General features: G+C 40.4%; 1 protein-coding gene across 8 annotated transcripts in view; it reads right to left on the reverse strand.

Moving 5' to 3' along the window:
• The window catches only part of LOC122405505 (MAP kinase-activating death domain protein), a 28,836-nt gene continuing 8,743 nt past the window's right edge, over nt 1–20,093 (reverse strand). For 3 of the 8 annotated variants that reach the window (XM_043410305.1, XM_043410307.1, XM_043410303.1), the window contains 22 exons: nt 19,384–19,622; nt 18,765–18,935; nt 17,058–17,405; nt 15,710–15,778; nt 15,423–15,623; nt 14,974–15,169; nt 14,572–14,664; nt 14,367–14,500; nt 13,610–13,768; nt 13,331–13,525; nt 12,703–12,790; nt 12,491–12,633; nt 11,590–11,730; nt 9,981–10,125; nt 9,787–9,916; nt 9,472–9,688; nt 8,926–9,198; nt 7,937–8,116; nt 5,824–5,832; nt 2,127–2,199; nt 1,972–2,018; nt 1–1,179 (listed from right to left, as the gene is read on the reverse strand). In XM_043410305.1, coding sequence (XP_043266240.1) covers nt 595–1,179; nt 1,972–2,018; nt 2,127–2,199; nt 5,824–5,832; nt 7,937–8,116; nt 8,926–9,198; nt 9,472–9,688; nt 9,787–9,916; nt 9,981–10,125; nt 11,590–11,730; nt 12,491–12,633; nt 12,703–12,790; nt 13,331–13,525; nt 13,610–13,768; nt 14,367–14,500; nt 14,572–14,664; nt 14,974–15,169; nt 15,423–15,623; nt 15,710–15,778; nt 17,058–17,405; nt 18,765–18,935; nt 19,384–19,622 — 3,836 coding nt within the window. In that variant the 3' untranslated portion in view covers nt 1–594. Of the gene's footprint in view, nt 1,180–1,540; nt 1,648–1,971; nt 2,019–2,126; nt 2,200–5,823; nt 5,833–7,936; nt 8,117–8,925; nt 9,199–9,471; nt 9,689–9,786; nt 9,917–9,980; nt 10,126–11,589; nt 11,731–12,490; nt 12,634–12,702; nt 12,791–13,330; nt 13,526–13,609; nt 13,769–14,366; nt 14,501–14,571; nt 14,665–14,973; nt 15,170–15,422; nt 15,624–15,709; nt 15,779–17,057; nt 17,406–18,764; nt 18,936–19,383; nt 19,623–20,093 lie in introns of all 8 variants that reach the window. The other 5 variants (XM_043410310.1, XM_043410306.1, XM_043410309.1 and 2 more) reach the window with 5 other exon arrangements.

Genomic DNA, 20,093 nt, shown 5'->3' on the forward strand with positions numbered 1-20,093 from the left:
TTGAGACAGAGCTCTAGAAAGCTCTGATTTTATTAATTCTATTAATAAAAATGTGAATTTGCATAAAGAAGAAAAAAAAAGGATCAGAAATTCCGATAAAACATTTTACACAGGTATATTCGTACAGAACAATAATTACACGAATACGATGGTGTTTTAAAAGTGTTCAATTTACGTAATCGCGTTCGTTTTAAGGATCATTCGGTCGTACCAAAATGGCGCCGCGTCCCGCGCTGCGTTTTCTATGATATAATGCTCGCAACTTTCTCGTTCTACACGAACCTCGTCGAATACTTTCTCGAATAGCGTGCGAATAGGTTAGTCACATTTAAAAGAGATTTTTAGAGCTGACTCTCTGAAATAGTACGAGGATGATATTGCCATGGTCGCGCATGCAACAGCTCCCGTATCCGCGAGCAATTGTGTCACGCGAAACGAACGCGTGGTGGTTTTTTTTTCCTTTTCATTTTTTCGTTTTTTAGCGTTCGTTTCGCGGTAGAGAGTTAGGAACGATGCTTACACCCAGGGTAGGCAAGCGTAGGGGGCACACTTATTGTAATTATGCACAAATGGGAGCGAGTGTCTGCCTCTGTGTCAGTGATGTCGTGGAAAGGGATCGAAATGCGTGGTTTTCTGGCCCTGTGGATTCTGGACCGTGTTGCTACCTGAATGATGCTGCTGTTGTTGGTGTTGTTGGTGTTGCTGGTGTTGCTGGTGTTGATGGTGTTGCTGGTGTTGCTGGTGTTGCTGGTGTTGCTGGTGTTGCTGGTGTTGTTGGTGTTGTTGGTGTTGTTGGTGTTGTTGACGTTGCTGTTGCATTTGGTACTGAGGACGTTGTTGAGGCTGTTGCTGATGTTGCTGGTGTTGCTGGTGTTGCTGGTGTTGTTGATGTTGCTGGTGTTGTTGGTGTTGTTGATATTGTCGGTGTTGTTGGTACTGTTTCTGTTGCTGCTGCTGTTGCTGTTGACGTTGCTGTTGCTGAATCTGTTGTTGTTGTTGTTGTTGTGATTGATGTTGTTGTTGTTGTTGTCGTTGCTGTTGCTGTTGCTGTTGCTGGTGGTGCTGGTGCTGGGTTTGTTGCTGGGGTTGTGATTGCTGATTAGGTTGTTGTTTCCGTTGCTCCACCCCAGCGGCCAAGTAGGAGAACACACAGAGTACCGAGTAGCAGATTTGATCTGCCTGTAATTCAGTCATTAGGGTCAGCAGGATGTAGAATATTTGATCGATACACGGGCGAAATAAATTAAAGAACGTAAACGTAAATGTAAACGTAAATCAGTAATAAAAAATATCCATTGCGTTCGTTGAACATTTGTCTGTAAAATGTGTATTTTAGAACGGTGGACACATTTTAGACAGATTCAGGAAACAATAGTTTCTTTTTTATTACGGAACAGAAGAATTTAAAAGCAAAATGGCGATCTGGGGAAAAGAGTCTAGATCTAAATTATTGTTGGGGAATGATGTAGCTTTTGGTTAGTTATTTTGGAGAAACGAAAGTTACGGTTAAAAGGTGGATAAACGTAAATCATAAGTAAACCTTCATGCATCGTCGTTTTCAGAGTTGGCTTGAATCTCAGACGAGAGTTCAGATAACGTAAAGGCAACGGAGAATACCCTGTGCATGCAGTGGCACAGTTCATTGGCCTGTTACACACCACACAAATCTGTCACTTACGTGTTCGATAATCAGAATTTATAAATTACAACACATCGATAAGAAAAAGAATAATTCGAACCTGCTGATTAATCATAAACGTTGTGATATTTTTGCTACTATTTTCTGTCCATTTATTACATAATTACAAATTACTCAAAATTATTACTCTTTACAACGTAGTTGACTAATCTGCAGGTTGGTGAACAAAAATATCTCAAACTCAATACAAAACACACACACACACACATACACACTGGTTACATCGATTAATTATATTATCTAAGCTATAATTTTTCGATCGATGTACTCACCATTTGAGACTTATATTTACGTTGAATTACTTGTCTAGTTTTAGGATCTGAAACGTAAAATTGCGTGAGTTAGAAAGGATCGTAGATTTTTCTAGCTTCGATCTCTCTCGAAAACATATTTACTCGTTCGTTAGAAGAAACAATGGGTTACTCACTGAATTCTTCCAATACAAAGATCCCATCCTTCTGAGTAAAGCACTTGCGGATATGATCGAGTCTTACAAAAAACTGCAAATAATACGATCGTTTGGCATTAGTGGGTGTCGTAGAGAAGGCGGCGCGGGATCTACTGGTACATGCACACTTGAGTGATTTATCCTCTATCGGGCTTTTTACGCCACTGGCAACGTGAACCGTGTGTGCGGACAATCATTTCGAAAGGCGTGATAGTTTGATCGTAAATGCTCGTATCGACCGGCGGGATCAAAGCTCTGAGTCTCCGTGATCTCACGTACTATCGTATCGGCTAATACGCATCACAGTGCACCATTCTTTACTCTTTTTTTTATGCTTCATTTTTTTTTTACTCAGGCAAAGAAATTTCTCCAAGATCCTACGACGATATTTCGTTTCAATTTTCGGAGATATTTCTTCGCCGCCAGTACCAAAGCTCATCGTTCCACGATTCTAGAAATCATTTCTCCCGCAATAGTCACGATGAAGATCGGTACTCGCTTTCGATTCTTTCAATTGAATTTCGGCACGGGAACACATATCGAGAGAAAAGCTTGTTTCACACAGTGTTGTTGCGCATACTCCGTGACCGAACTTTTCTCTAAACACGAGTGTGCTTCTCGGAAAGTCTACGCGTGACCGAGATCAAGGAACGATGTTAAAATTCATGCACGTGGAGTAAATGGTAAACGTTAAAACACACACGAGTCTCGAGCTCCCAGAGACATTGTGAAAACGAGAGATCTAAATTTGTATTCCATGTATTGTCGAGTTAGGAAACACGTACAATGCCATTACTATTCAAATGAAAAATTACTCTATCTTAACCCACTTAAACTTTGGTGATCGGAGGAGAACCGTAGACAATTTTCGAAAGCTTTTTAGCTCGTTCAAAAGCTATAAATATAAATTTCTCTCTTTTTCTCTGTGCAGGGCTCGTGTGTTCGATAACGATTACCGACGACCATGCAGGAATTAAGAGGAACGATATAAGGGCCGAAGCGTAAATGCAAAACATCCCCCCGGGGGCACGCGATTATACACCATGCATCATTTTCTCCGCTAATTAAAGTCAAGTCAACCATTAGCAGACGATAATCGATATATAAGCGGCGCAAGCGATTCAAAAAATTCTAGCTCTAATTTGTCTATTATTTCTTTTTCTCTTTTGTTTTCGCCGCCTGGTGCGATCGTCGATAAGCGAGTTTCAATAAACGTAAACTCCGGAAGCGAGATACATATATATATAGAGAGCGGCGGCCATTTAATTAATCGCAGCGATAAAAGTAGCGGCAGGCAGGCAACTCTGGAGATGGCCTAAACTCGTCAAATGTAAATGTCAATCGATTGCTCGGCGTCGGTTTAATTCTGCTAAATGTGCGTTCTAAAACTATACTGACGGCGGACCTGTCAAAGTCCCCCCCTTTTCTTTTTATTTTTCTTTTTTTTTTTTTCTCTCTAAATGATGCACAGTCGTGATTCGATCGAGGGGTTACGGTGGTCGAGTCGCGGAAGATCGTACGTCGTAATCGATGGTAAGAGAATCGATACATCGTGTACAGCGGTGTGTCATGCTATAGAACAGTGTTTTTCAAACCGATTCGCTATGTCGCTTCAAAATTTTTCGTCAATTCTTCCACGCGAAAACGAGGATACTTTCTAGAGATTGGCTCTCAGATTGGCCAAGAAATATCCCTGTTTCCATAAAAAATTAATCACAGACTAGTTAAGAATCTCTCAGAGAGAGTAACAGATGATAAGAAATTCATATTTTATACAAAGACACCACTTTTTGGGTACATTTGCACCTTGTTGTTTCCTTTTAGAAATTACAACAAAGTCATGAAAGAAATCTAATCTTCAAACTCTTTTTGTTATCGTTTATAGTTAAATGTTAGCTATTGATTAACAAACACAGTGTGCATTTCAGTGTCCAAAGACAAGTATTGCCTAATTCTTAACTCGATCGAGATGAGAACACTTTTAAACCATCCGTAATTAGTCGTTTAAATAAGTAAAATTCTCTGTATTACGAGAGTAGTCTGATAACCAAAGTCTGAAAAACGCGATTATAATAATCTCGAGTGTCTGTAATTTATTACTCGAGCTTGTGAGTCTTGTACCAAGCAACTGAAGGTAGAAATGGTTTGCAAAACACTGCTATAGAAAATGTACAGTCGGAAAAGGGGGTGGCGCGGGCCTCGTTCTGGGGTCGGTTACCAACGTTTCGGGAGTTTCATTCATAAAATTCAGACATCACTATATAGCACGAAACCATTGCTCTACTACATAACTGGCAATGTGAGAGCGGTTTTATAGATGGGTTTGCAAAAGCGGGCGACTTCTTTCTATTATACATATATATATATATAATATCGAGATCTACTCATCCATGCAGTGCATTCAAATTTCGTTAGAGACGTACATAAACATTCATCTCTATCGTCGTTATTGGTGAGAATAGGTAACCGGTTCGCGTTCGAGCTACAAACTTTGTTTACTTTCGACGATCCTCGTGGATCGGTAATGTCTGTCACCCGGTTTTGCGCGCGAATCGATTCGATAGAAGAGGTTCTTAGATACGGTTTCTGGAAGCTGGACACCGAACGAGCTTCTCGAATCGGATAACTGCAAGAAACCATCTACCACGTAACTGTCTCTTCCTCGTCAAAGGAATACATAAACGATGAAACTTTTCTATTTTTCATTCGTTTTTAACGAAACTTTCTTCACCGTATTTAATAAATCATCAAACGAGTAAACGTGATCCAAATTATAGCGTGTTTGGTTTCTAATTGTAGAAACTCACAAATACGGTGGTAAAAGTTTCATTAAGAAGGAACTGGAGAATAGAAAAAAGTGGTCGTTTTTTAACGTTTGACGCGATTCGAGAAGCATCGTTCAGTGTGCACCGCAGTGAAACAGCAATAAACGAGCACGTGGCTCGTGGATATGTCGCGATCGTTTAAATTTGCCACCTCCAGTACCAGCATTCGAACCGAATCAGCGATCGACAGAGATCCAACACGCGTGTTAGGAGCGATCTCTAATCTCTACTGCCGAAACGCGCTCGGTGTAATGACGTAGAAAGAAAAAGCTGTGATGAACACGAGGAGGATAATGAATACTGTGTACGGGATCGTAATATAATAAGTGTACGAATGACAGAGGCTATGGTAAAAAGATATATAGTTGCATTGAGTGCACCGAAACATTGCTCTACAAGTTGCACTAAACACTACTTACAAATACTCTCATCTAAGACAATATTCTCGTATCGTTATGTGAAATGCAGCAGACACTGTTCCGCGTATTATGTGGATTACTGGTACCTGAGTCAGCTTTACGATAATTATGGTATCATAAGGGAACATATAATGTATATATATAATAATACATATACACGTGTACGCGTGTATGTATTTTATACGTATACGTGTCACAACTAACACCGATCGATGGTAGGAAGAACAGTAAGGTAGACAGAGCAGATCAGTTAATTTAAATGCACTGTTAAGAGTGTGGTTATTATAGTAGAGTATAGTATATATGGTTAATAATATTACGGCTAAAAGTAATGGTGAAATAAATAAGCATTTCCGGTAAACACGGCCAACATTGATTATATAATTAATATACTGAGTTCATATAACAAACAATGATTTAATTGTTTAGTACCTCGAAATCCTGTTTACCCAGCCCAGGGGCAATGTCGACGGACAGGACAAGAAAACAGAAAACAGAAAAACAGAAAATTAAATTTCTGGCAGCAGGTTGATATCCACTCAGTAGTAAATAACAGGGCTCAGTACGATGATAATACAGCTAATTACCTATCGTCATGGCCAATTAAAGATAGCAAAGATTTCATTGTTCAAGGACCATCTCAAAAGTTCCCCAAGCTGAGAAAAGTCTATCGACGATGGCTTCTTTTTTTTTTTTTCGTTTGGCTTCCGACACGCGCGATCGAACCGACATCGATTTACTCGCGAACACGCGTCTACGATGTACCGATCAACGATATACTGATCGATCGTCGATCCCAGTGCCTCGAATACCCCTGTCACGACCGGTCCTCTTTCTCGTTTCCGAATAGACTTTCCTCGCGTATGACCACGACAAATAATAAATCAAACGAAATAGAAAAAAGTTGTTAGACTCATAGAGAAAAATATAATAGCATCCAACATTCAATACAAATCATAATAGATATATAGAGTAGTAGTAGTAAGTAGTAGTAGTAGTAGTATCAGTCAAGGGCAGTCTGTATTCTCCCTATCTCTTATCACTTATGAATGTAATGATAAATATGTAATGATTATAATACAGATAAAAAGAGACTGCAGCTGCACATCGAGCTCCATGCAAGAAAACACTGATTAACGCTTCAACAAAATATTACCCAACGAAATTACCCATTATATATACGTATATCACGTAACATGATATAATATACATATTATGCCATGTACGTGGTTTCTATAGGTATATATTTTATATAAAATAGGTATATGTATATATATATATAGAGAGAGAGTATATATACGTAGAGTACCCTGCGGGTACATGAAATACAATTACCACACATTTAGTGTTAAAGTACTAAAGTAAATAAACAAATATCCAATGAGATAGATAGAATTATGTAATAACCAGCGTGTCAGGGCTAATTCTGGTCCACGTGTGGATCATAAACGGTGTGTATGAGCGTGTGATGGACGGTAACGGTATACGTGTTGTTCACAAAGTATATCGTGTGTGCATATACAAAAAAATTGTACGACGTTTCCGGTGGAGCTGGGTGAATTAGATTTTGTTTACTCGTGGGCTCGCCTCCCCTTCGTTCCTCTCGTAGCTGGTTTTTTGCTATTTTGTGTACTCGTGTGTATGATCGATCGTGTGGAAGACAGTCTGAAATGTGAATCGACTCCCGTTGCGAGTACATATGGGTGTCCCGGGGTACGAAATCAACGATCAAAGGTCTCGCCAGCCTCGAACTGGGTTAGTTTGGTGTGCGATCCTGTCCTCGTTAATACGCCTCGCAAACTCATACATAAGACTGGTAAGATACGTACAAATACAAATTAAGCAGATCGTGGTGGCTAGCGATGGGAGATAATATTGAGTGGTCCTTGCATCAATGCAGTAACGAAAGTAGGGGTAAGAAGAAAAGACACAGAGAGAAGATTCAATAATCGAAAGAATATGAACGATAAAAGAGATGGAGGAACGGCGGACAATGCTCCCCTGATTGCTTGCCTCGGTTCCGTTTTATATTAATCGACGCGTTCGAATCTAAAGAAGCATCTTTCGCGAACTGATTAGGCCAATTTAAACACTGATACACGTGAAATGAACGAAATTAAAAATCGTGACGCGGTAACGAACCGAGGCGATTTCCAGCCGAACCCCCTTCATTCGTCAACATAAAGTTTTTTCGGAGTGATCGTTCAGATCGCTGAAATAAATACATCGTTATACGGTATTCAACATTAGTGGAGGCAGATAAAACATCGCCAAAATAAAGACACGGATCCGTATAATATGGTATAATCGAAAGGACAGTAAGTGTGAGAACGGTAAACGAGTCGGTAAAACTAAACAGGGGCGGCTGGTACCCAAAAAAACAAAGGTGGACAATCGGATGCGATTTCAACATTACACGAACAGTTGGACAAAATGTAGAAAATAAGTAAACGTTTGCACAACCGTTAAACTTCGAAGTTTTCCATTCTTCTTGCATCGTTAGATAACGCAAATAGTTGGGTGCACTTTTAGGCGCGAGTCATACCTTGCTATTCGCGAAGAGGAGACCCACGCCCTCCATGCAAACCTGAAGAAGTCCGCCCTCGCCTGTGCGCATGTCCTGCACCGGGAATTCCCCGCCAAGCTCCACCCCCATGTTCGCCCCACGGCCACGGGCTGCCGCTTTCTCCATTGCATCCTTTATGCAATAATACAGCTCCTTACACTGAACATACATCACATCAGAACGATTAAACATCGACCTTATCGACATCCTCCCTCATCGCAGCTCCCACTGTTAACCGCCATGGCGCCAGCGAGCTAAATAATTCATTCTCCAGGTGATACGTTAAAGAAAATTAGTTTGGTGAACGTATAACGACCGGTCAAATGACCCTTTTTCTAATTTCGTTCAGAATTTTTAAACTACTACAGTTTTATTGATAATTAAGCCACAGTTAGAGGTGGCAAAGTCTCCCCTTTAAAGTGGTTTTTGGTTTTTGTTGATTCGACTTTTCGTTTTGGAGATATCGTAATTTATGTAGAGTGGTACTTTTTAAATTCGAGTGTCTCTGTCTTCGTCTGACGCGTCAGATTTCTCTCTTCCTCTCTCTCTCAGTAGTGAAAGTTCATTGGCCTCGCGACGTAAACAAACGCTTCGAACCCTTCTATCTCCGGAACTAGCTACCCCATCGGCTTGAAATTAAAATTCTCACATCTCCGGAACTAATAAAGCTATCGACTCGTACAAACGCTCATTTTAAAGGGTATTTCATCCCCCATCCAACGAACGTAACAATTTTTATAATTTATTTTGTCTTCTATGTTTATTTTGAAATTTACTGTGACTCTACGCACCCAAAGAAGTTTCATCGAGAAAAAAACAAAGGTCATTTGACACGAATCGTCGGTACGTTTAAACAGATTTAACCGGTGATCGTTTCTATCACGAATTTACGTTCTAAACGATCATCAACTATTTTGAGAATTTTACTTTGTGTTTCAGTTCTACGGAAACAGGTTGCAAAGGCATACCTTTTTGGTGTAATACTTATGCAGCTGCGTTTGCCCGCCGTTCCGTCTCCAAAGGCACAAGACTTTGTTCTTCGGGCTGTAGGTCATGTTGACCAAACGTTCGTACCACCATCGCTCGACGATCACGCCGTTCACGGACCTAAGGACCAAACCGTCATGGCGGACTTCGAGAAAACGTAGGTCGCCCTCCGCGTCGATGCCGGCGTGCACGGTGAACGACTGCCGGTGCATTTGTCGTGACGTCAGTGGCTTCAAGTCTATGTCGTTCCCGAACTGAAACGTTCCAGAAACATTCACGACTCTCCCCACTTCGCTCAATCGCGATTCGAGTACGATCGTTTCAAATTTATGGGTATTTTTCTAAGAGCAAACGAGATTTGAGGCGTTGCAGTTTGCATCTGAGGGCTTGGAGACTCTGATTTTAAGTCTTGTGTTCTTTGGAAATCCTTATATGGCGGTGGTTGGTGAGGCACTCAAAGAATAAGCTTTAGCTCCAACGATGGAAACTGCAACGAAGCCTCGATCGACAACGATTTTGCTACTCACAAGATTATGTATTTGGTCGAGAAGTTGATTGAGTTCTTGGCTGTAGATCAGACCTATGTGGCTCTTCCCGAGCAGTCTCCTCACTTTGCGTTTCACCTCGGTCTTATCGGCGTTCAGCATAACCAGAATCGCGGTTAGGTTGTGCAGCAAAGTGCACAACAGTCTGTCTTCGTCGTGCTCCAGCCGCTTCTTCTCGCTCTCGCTCAAACTCTTGTACCTTTCCACAGAAACGTGGCTTAGTTTCATTTTTGACGCTCTTCGTATACATATACATTTGTTAATGGTCGACATAAAATTGATCTGGTTCATCCGTACCTTTCCATCATCTCTCCAGGGCCTTGATCCATACCGATCATGTCCCGTTCTTGGGACACAGCGTCCAGGAACGCATCCTCCCAAAACTGCATCTGGTCCCAAAGCGAGAACCTCTCTTTCCCCAGCAAGCCTGCGACATTATCGTAATTTTACAATAATTTATCAATGTTTGATGCGTTATTCGGTCTATGTACCTTCGAACAAGTAGGTTCTAGCAGCCTCTGGACTCGGGGCGGTCGTGGTTGGCACCAGGCTTCCTCCGTGATACCGGAAGCCGGTGCTCAACGACGATTTGCTCGACCAAACGCTGCCTGTGCGTTGCTTCGGCTGACGCGGGAACTGAAATCGTAGAAACGGTCTCAGTGATCCCACGACCACTTCGACGTCCGTTGTTTTCACGCGATAATTCGTGATCGATCCTGCTCTAACGGTATCTAAAGTTCTAGCGGTAAGCTCGATCACTCTTCTCTAAGATCGATGGAAAGCTTCGAACGATCATACAAGGTTGATAAGCAATTCCATACAAGCTTCTTGCAAGCATTGAATGATGCTAATATAATTGGTATCGTTCCTGAAAATACACCGTAAAGGTGCCAAAAAACTAGCAAGGGAAGGACTTGGATCGCTCATACATTCTCACGGGCTTTCACACAATAAATCTTAGGGTTCCTTGCATTATCTTTATAGTATTTTAGTTGAAAGGACAGTTCTTAAACCAATTATCGATACTTGTAACAATGTTAATACTCGTTGTTCAAGATTCACCGTGCAAAAGTCCGTAAAAATCCATGAGTGACCACCTATTTCCTCTCGTAAATAATGGAGAAATACGTGTGCTCGGTGTACATACGTACCATCGAAGAAAGAAACGTTTGCAACGTATGTAGATGTGTAATTAATCGACTGTCGATACGAATTACGATAACAGAAGATTTATGTCTAGAAACGTTGAAATAAATTTTCTGTTACCATAATTGTTTCGTCGATCGGTTACACGCGTACATTCAAATTACTCGTAGAACAGAGTGAAAAAAACTATGCAGAATTTGCATGAAACGTGTTCAGACTTAATGTTACGCAAGCTTTCATCGATATTCGGTCAGGTGCAAATGCTAATTCGGTGATCGTAGCGACATGCTATTTCCCTGGTCGATGATCATCGAACGACGATCGTTATCCGTTCGGTTATCCATTTTCTCACTTATTCCGCAAGCTCTTCTTTGTTCCTCTGCATCGTTCGACTAATTACAACGTCCAACAAATTATAATCTTTCCTCTGTTCTGCAACATTCATCAGGCGTTCCTACGAATCTGGAAGCAGAATTGCTTTTGGTCCTCGAGAAACAGGAATTTTTTAAATTAAAAACGCTAGGAAGTTTCGAGTACTCTTCAAAAAACAGTGGAAAGGTTTTTGATCTTAAAGTACATTGTTTCAAACTTTTAAAAATCAAAAACCTCGTATTCGAGAGACTTTTCGCTATTTTTTGGGGACCAACTGGGAACTTCTGCAAATTTAAATCTCCCGCTGTGAACTTTACGTAGTTAAAAAATAAATTGCTCAGATTAGAAAGGCTAAACACCGTTACTTTTTCCAAAAATGCGTGTTTCTCGAAAACCAAAGTTGACAGAGCAATTTCTGTTCCAGATTCGAGTTTGTCAGCCGGGTGGACATTGCAGACCAAGATTGGACGATGTTATCCAACGGCTAGCCTCGCCATCAAGGTCGACTCTAACCGATCTAAGAGCTAGTTAGTCTAATAAAAAGGTGGGGGAAAAAAAGAACTGATTCAGTTGATAATTTACATTGCCTTGCTCGACCTCGCTATCAGAGACAGTGCTTCGGAAAGAAGCTTGGTGCGCTTGCCGAAAAGCAGGATTAGTGATAATGCTACCTCCGTCTGTGGACAAAGCTTCGCTGCTTCCTGTTCCACCTCCCCGCCCACTCTAAAAACACATTACGCTTCTATATAGCACAGTTAAACAAAAGTGAAACGCGGCGGCGTATCGATCCACTTGAATTCATTCGTTACGACAGCTTTTCGACCTTATTTAGTACAGTTTTCTCGGGCAACGTGTCGCCTCGTAAACGACAATTCGTGCAACAAACGGTATCTACTCGGTAGCAACATTTATCGTGTACATACGGTTAGTTTGCGTACACTCAACAGCCACTGGACTCGAAAGATCGTTCTTTGAGAGATGCTAGTCTCTATTTCCCATCTTTTATTCTTTTTTAAATTAATCTATCGACTGTAAAGTATTACGATGGATTTGTCGCGTTATAAAACCCCTGGCAAACGGTATTTCTTTCAGATAATTAAAGTTGAGAGAAAAGGAACAAACATATTTTATTTTATGCTGTTAGCGAGCTCATCGGTAAAGTTCTCAACCGTGTATTTTGTTTACAAAACATCGAGACAAGGACTCTCTCGTCCTGCCATAAATTCTATCGAGTGTACCTGCCTTTCCTCGAGTTTTCCAGATCACTGTTTACTTTTCACGATCCCTAAAGGCTCAACGAGCCAATAGCGTGTCTTCGTACCCCTCCTCGAGAAATAACATCGTGAAATTGGGAACAGTGGAATAATGTGTAGTAAACGTTTACTCGTTGCGTGAAATACGTTTTGCCAAGGATCGTATAAATCGCGAGTATCATCGAGACGTAAAGTTGAGGCGTTTTGGTCGGGCCTCGCGGCCATTTTACCTCGGAGTCGAACGACGTTAGCCTGCTGAGGAACTTCCCCTTTTTGGTGAACATATCGAGGAACATGTCCGTGGTCGATTGATTGCCCTCGGTAGCCGGCGTCGTGTGTCCGTGAGGCATCTCCAAATAAACTTGAGGCGGGTCTGTCACAGAATTTCAATCAGAAAAATCACGTTTCACGCGCGATAATCGCGTCGATCGTTAATTCGAACCTGATTTCTGTCGGTCGTCGGTGAATTCTGGCTGCGAAGGGGACTGTGGTGACTTCAAGTTCTCCCTGCTGCCGAATGGACTGGACGCCTGGAGAAAATTAAACGATACCACGCAATAGATTAACCCTTTGGCTACGAAAAGCGTATGTATAGGTCCTTGGGAGTTTGTTAACGCTAGGACTACCTCAAATGGTCAGAATCATTTGTAATTTCTTTGGTAAAATGATATACATCGTTGTTGGGAATAAGCATTGCATGCATGAGTTTTTATAATGGAAATTTGTATCCATTGGTGCATTGGTCCCCTCCCTTGCAAAGGTCAGTACTACCTGAGGAGGACACTCGTTTATTGCACCGTCAAGCTAAGAACAGCATTTCCGTTTAATTAAATACATACTTAGATCGACACTCGGTTGTATTTATTTAGCAAATAATTATTCAACAATCATAATTGTCGGTAGTTCTAGCGTTAATATATATACGAAAGACGTATTATATCCCCAATTATTATCATTATTATCGAAGGAATGTGCAAGTGAAGTAAATTAAGAATAGCTTAGTTACGTTCTAGTGAAAAGATTAAAAGAATCTTTTATGGATTTAAAAATTTTGTAAAAATGTTACTCACTTGAGACATCATAGAATTATCGAAACCAGTTCCTTCGGTGATATCCTTGCTCCAGTAGTGGGTGTGCGCGATCTCCATTAGCTGGAAAACGGAAGCCATTCCGCCCAGCCCGAAATTAGTGTAAGTGTGTATGAGACCGTGGGACACTGCTTGAAGGCACTTTAGCATTCCCTTGTAAACTGGCTGCGTGACGCACTGTTAACATAGACCAGAATGTAAACACTCGCGAATTTTAGGTGAATTTTGTTTGGAAAAGGGTTAATTTTTTAGGGAACTCACCACGTCGTCGATGTGATCGTCGGGACTGATTTTTTTGTTCAAACCTTTGTTCAGTTTCGTCACCACCAGGTCCCGATAGCTCTCGTCCTCCATTAGCTTCTTCAGTCTGTTCAGCTTCAGCCAACCAACCCCTTCCCCGGTCAATACTTGATTCACCACCTTTAATTTCAATCTTAGTCAAGATTTTATTAGGAACTATCGAAGTTATTAGGTTGTTACCTACGAAATGTCCCGATTTTTGTGATATAATTCATATTTTTATGTCTGTAGATGCGTGAACTATCATTTTTCTCTTCTTTTATATCGTGGAAGTATTATTACTAGACTGCGGATGTTTTATCATTTATGAGAAATTTTAAGTCTCAAAAAACTACAGAATGCACTTGTTATGCAAAAATATAAGAAATATTTACAGTAAGATACGAATTACTATATTTAGGAGTTGAGACAACCCTTTAGAAAGCTCCAATTTCATTAATTTTATTAATAAAAATATGAGTTTGCATAAAGATCCGCAGTCTAATTATTACTCTTATTTAAAGATTCCTTGGATTCCTAATTTACTTTAAATTTCTAAATATCTAACGATACAGAAGCTTACCAAATTAAAATAGAAAACCTCACCCTCGCGTTACGAATGATAATTAAATCGATAAAGTTTAGCATCAAAATATACCTTTTTAGTTTGTTTCAGAGATCATCGTTTAAAGAAATGTTTCATACGTAACAACCTAATGAGATTCTACGATACACGTACGTCCGTGAGGAAAGCTTGGTTGTCGCTGTTCGTACTGGACCGTTCTGCGTTTTGCATCCTCTGAATGTCCTCCTGGCTGCTCTTGTTCGAGTGTTTTATTAACGACGATCGTTCGGCCAGTCCAGTTTTTCCAGCTAAAAATGTATCGCGAATAAATTCTACTCGTTTAATTAGACGTTTAAAAATGAACGTAGCGATGTATTACTTTTGGGGAAAGGTCCGAGCATAGGTGTCTTCTTCTCAGATTTCTGCGACTGAGGGTGGAGACCGGTATTTCGATTCGAATTATTTTTACTGCCTGTCGATAAAAAAAAAAAAATTGTAATCAATAGGAATGTAAACAAGCATCCAATTTTAATTTATAAATGCAAATTACTGTTGGCATCTTTCATTCTGCAATTATACAATACACGTATAGATGAAATAGATCTTTTCAGTGTGTCAAGTCAATAGTACTTTTTTATTCTGTATAAATTTGTAAAGAAGGGCTCGTTAAAGTGTATTATTCGATGATAATTGCTCGTAAATATAATTTGTTTGCACCAAAAAGTGGGCAATTTACGAGTAATTTGCATTTATTGCATCGAGAAAATAGGAGAACGCGTACCGAATAAATCGCTAAACATGCTGCTCGTTTGCGCGGCAATGCCATTTAAATCGCTACTAATATTGCTGAAAAAATCACGTCCGATTTCCCTACGTCCCCCGCGACTATCCGAAGATACCAATTGCGTGCTGCTCGAATCCCTTCTTTGCAACATTCCTGGAGATGGTGGGGGCGATTGTTGCGTGTCCCCCAAACCCTAAAACAATTTAATTCAAATTATAGTGCTGGTCAATATTAATTTTTGTCTTCCTTATTGCGATAGATCTATTGTGTTCTCCTTTTGCATTATTACGTAAACGTACACTAAAGGTAATGAACACAAATCTTTTGCAATATTGACATAAAAAATCTCTTCTTGCCAAACTTTGTCTCGTCTTATTTCTACGTAATTCTGCAAACGAAAAAAGTTTCTCTTTTTATATCTCAGAAATGATCTGAAAACTATTTACTTTGATCAGGCCCTTTTTCACGGCCACTTCCTTGGCACTTTTCGTCAGATCGCCAAAAGTGCTCTTGCCCACGTACGTTAAATCGTCGAACGTGTTTTTGCTGACCCCCGCTGCGGTTTTGCTCGCCTCCAAAGCAGTTTTCGACGCCTCTTGCACAGACTTGGTCGCCTCCCCCATGGCTTTCTTCGTTTGTTGCGTCAACTATTCGCAGTTTGAAAAGCAAATTTATATTTTTACAAAAGCCCTACTTCCCTCCACGTGTCTCCTAATCCTAACAAAACACTTGCCTGCTCCAGTGGCGCGAACAGACTCTCCTCCCCGGCTTCCGTGATCTTCTCCTTCGCCTGATGTTTCAACTGTTGAGCAAACGAACTTTTGTAACGTTATAAGTAGACTGCGGATCTTTATGCAAATTCACATTTTTATTAATAGAATTAATGTAAATATAATAATTCGTATCTTACTTTAAGTAGTTCTTATATTTTTGCATATCAAATGCATTCTGTAATTTTTTGAGGATTAAAATTTCTTATAGATGCATAAACATCCGCAGTCTGGTTATAAGATTCTTAGATTCAAGTTTCTAATCCTATACATTGGTTCTCCAGTTTCTACTATTTCTTAGATATTGTTACTAAAAATTTCTTGTAAAAATTTCGTTCACTGTATAATATGTACCATAGATACATGACTTGATGGCTAAGTATAATTCCATTATGAAACGTGTCAAGACAGAGTAAGATAGAACCATCGTTGGACAACATAAGCTCAGAGTATTAACCCTTTGCACTTCAAATTGTGTTTGAATTTTGTTACCAGCAGCTTCCAACACTTCCAAGTGTTTCATTTGAAATTTACGTAATCTAAAAAGTAGGGTAAATTTAAACAAATTCAATGAAATATCCGTTTTACTTACACTATTGTATTTTGTAATTTTCAGGTGTACGATATCTCTTTGGTTTGGACTCGACAATGGAGCTGCTGAGATAAAAACTGACGTCAAGTCACATTCGACATAACAGTGCAAAGGGTTAACCATGAACAGAAGAAAAATGTATCTTTCGTAGATATGGAGATCCTCCAATTAAGCTGGTCAATTTGTAAGTACCTAACCACCAAGTGATCTCTCTATCTATAGTAGTTTGGTTCCAAATAGTCTTTAAATGCATGGAGCAAGAAAATGGAGATCCTATTACTATACTGTTCAATTTGTAGGTACCTAGCCAGCGAGTTATCCTCTCTATCTATAGTAGTTTGGGTCCAAATAGTCTCTAAATGCGTGGAGCATGAAAATGGAGATCCTCCAACTATGCTGTTCAATTTGTAAGTACCTAGCCACCAAGTGATCTCTCTATCTATAATAGCTTGATTCCAAATAGTCTCTAAATGCATGGAGAATGGAAATGGAGATCCTATTACTATGCTGTTTCAATTTGTAGGTGCCTAGCCAACAAGTAATCCTCACTACCCATAGTAGTTTGATTCCAAATAGTCCCTAAATACATGGAGCATGAAAATGGAGATCCTTCAACTATACTATTCAGTTTCTAAGTACCTAGCCATCAAGTAATCTCTCTATCTATACTAGTTTGATTCCAAATAGTCTCTCAAGTAACACGAGAATGAAAATCGTGCCTTATCCATATGAGCAAGTAGTCCATCCTGACTGCTCTGCCTGGTCGTTTCGCGAACCAGGTCCTTAGCTTGCGTGGCGATCTGCTCGAAGAGGGATCCTTGAGAGCCCTGTCGCAGAACACCGTTCCCCGTAGCGTTCGGAATGCTCTGCCTTTGACCACCTTCCGTGGATTGCGTCCCACCCAGCGACAGTTGTCGAGAAACCGTGGACGACTCGGAGTTCTCGTTGCTGCTGCTGCTGGTCTGTCGTGGCAAGGCTGGCCCGGTTCCAGCCCCAAAACTGGACGCTCTCACCAAAACGTTCCCCACGCTCGGATGACGTTGGAGAACTGCTCCGCCGGGCTGAATCTTTTAATAAGAGAAACGGTCCAGTTTAGGAATCGATTAAGCGATCTAGATCCCTGGGGGAAGATTTGCTCTCAAAATTTTTGGAAAATTTTTCAACACTTATCGATTTCTGAGATTCTGGTTTTTTCTTAAAATTTTGAGGAAACTACGGTCTTAGTCTTACGGAAATCTTTGGTCAATTTTTACGAAGTCAGAGAAGGGTTTAGGTGTTTGCTACGAGACGAATTTTTGGTGCTACGGTCAGTACTTTGAGGCAGTGGTTTCCAAACTATTCGAGAGGCAAGAATAATAGAAATTTCCCCCAAAATTTGTAAAGTAAATGTTTATTTGTTTCAAAGACCCTTCCATCCTCTCTATTTTGGAAAACACTGTTTTAAAAAGTTGAACAAAGATATCTAGATACTACTTACACCGACTGATATGGAAACTTATCGCGGAGAAATATTATTTACAATGTTCATTGTCATAGTAATGTGGGTGTTTATAGTTTTTTTAACGTAATTGTGGTAAAGTTAGCTGTACAGTATCGGGGTCAAGCAATTCGTACGGGTCGTATCTCTCGTACGGTTCGCGATAGGAAAAGGCTGTAAAGGAAACAGTCGAATGGCGTATTAATAAGGCCTCATTTTTTTGTTTTAACTTGCTTAATGGAACTTGAGGATTTTAGAGGATCCCAGAAAATACAATTTTCTTTTCACGACATTTGACTTTCTCCTCCAGCCTCTATAAATTGCATGACACGTCCTGTACAACCAACACAATATTTTATCATCGCGACCACTTTTGTAACCAATATATCGATTCGATTGGAATGTTCTTTAACTCACGATCGTGCGTTGTCGGGTATACTGTTGGAATTCGGGCAGACACAGGACACAAACACATCCAGAGAGTAATAAATCAATAATAATCGAAACCCGACTCGTCGTCGACCATGCAGATTTTCGAAACTAAAAAAATGTCCGACGGTGCATTTCAAACATCGAGAAAGTGCCATTAAAATCGATCCTTCGAAAGTCTAGCAGCGCAAAGTGAAACGCATGCATCTAACGCAGAGTAGAAACGAGAAACAACGTACGAAACAGAAATAATCGGTTTTCAACAAGCAATTTTTTATTACCATCTCTTGTAAAATTAACATGGGTGCACAACGATCGTATTGTAAGAACTTCAGTTAGGATTCGACCATTTTTAGGGGGGTTCGAGCCACCGTGTGCATCGAGTGGAAAAGATTGTTCCGTTCGCTTTTTACAGCATGCAAGTTCGCGGTACATCGAGTAGAAAAGTAAATCGACAGAGAGTGCAGAAAGTGAAAGTGGCGAGGAGGATATGGCTCGCAGGAACGACAAGTCTACTGACACGTGAGATCCTGTGGGAGGTGGCAGGACGTTCACTGTTGATGACCGTAGGAGCGGCCAACGACCCCGTGCCTATTCCGAACTGTCCTACCGAACTTTGTGCGCTCAGGATTGTACGTGGTGTTACTGTTGATGCAGAGTCTGACTCAAAGCTACCACCTTCCTCTTTATCCTATGGTCAAGTAGTCGGTTAACGCGTTGAACATGCCACTAACGGTGTTACAGCGGGGATACATGTATGGAGAATCTGTGGAAACTCAAGTGACCGTACTTAATTACTTTATCGAGACGTGGAAGTCTATTGGTTACAGCAGTCCCCCATTTGCGTGGAATTAAATTATCAAAAAATTATCAAAGGGGTCTGGCATATTCTAGGCACTCTTGCAAGCATCGAAACACCCTAATTTACGTACAGTAGGCTAGCGATTGCTTGCTCTAGACTTTAAACAATTCGCGTAAACGCTGCTGGTGCGTGGAAACGTTTAAAACCCGGTGTTTCGCAGACGATAGAAACAAAAAAGCAAGTTTGGTCATCGTAGAAATTTCACTTGTAAGCGGGTCGAGATAGAGACGAGTAGATGTTGCGTGAAGAGTGGAATTTGGAGGGAACGATAGCTTACGTTGGTCGATTGCGAGCCTTCTTGAGCTTTCGGGTTCAACTCGAACTCCGAGTCTCTGTTGAAGCTGGGGCTGCTCAGATCGCTGTGGCTCGATGAGGTGCTGGGTGGACTCTCTGGCCTCACCGTTGACTCCTCCTCCACCCCTGGGTATTGCAATGTACTCGGTGGTTTATAAACCTCCTTTAGATCCACCGGTAGGGACATTTGTTGGGGCTGCGCTACTTGCGAACAATTGTAACCTGCGAAAATGGACATTTTTAATGAGTTTAAAAATGTGACCATTTAGTTGGAAACACTTTATTCAAAATGGTTCAACAGATTTAGTTTTGTTAAAAAATTATTAAAAAAATTAAATTAAAAAATTTCAAATCATTCTGAAAAAATTATTTTTGGTTAGGGGAGTCAATTGCAATCATTTTTGGTGAATAGACATACTCCCGAAATCCTACGCAGTTTCGAGAAAAAAATTGGAGCAGCTATGCAAATTTTCGGAGAAATTCAAAAGTTTCAAATCGGTTTGAAAAAATTATTTTCGATAGCAGGGGTCAATTACAATCATTTTTGGTGAATAGACATACCCTCGAAATCCTATCCATTTTCGAAAAAAAAATTGGAGCATCTATGCAATTTTTCGGCGAAATTGAAAAGTTTCAAATCGTTCTGAAAAAATTATTTTTGGTTGCAAGGATTAATTACAATCATTTTTGGTG

The sequence above is a fragment of the Colletes gigas genome, unplaced genomic scaffold (assembly GCF_013123115.1).
Source record: "Colletes gigas isolate AHSC1104 unplaced genomic scaffold, ASM1312311v1 Colletes_gigas_Sc00004, whole genome shotgun sequence".
In the NCBI taxonomy this organism is placed as follows: Eukaryota; Metazoa; Arthropoda; class Insecta; order Hymenoptera; family Colletidae; genus Colletes; species Colletes gigas.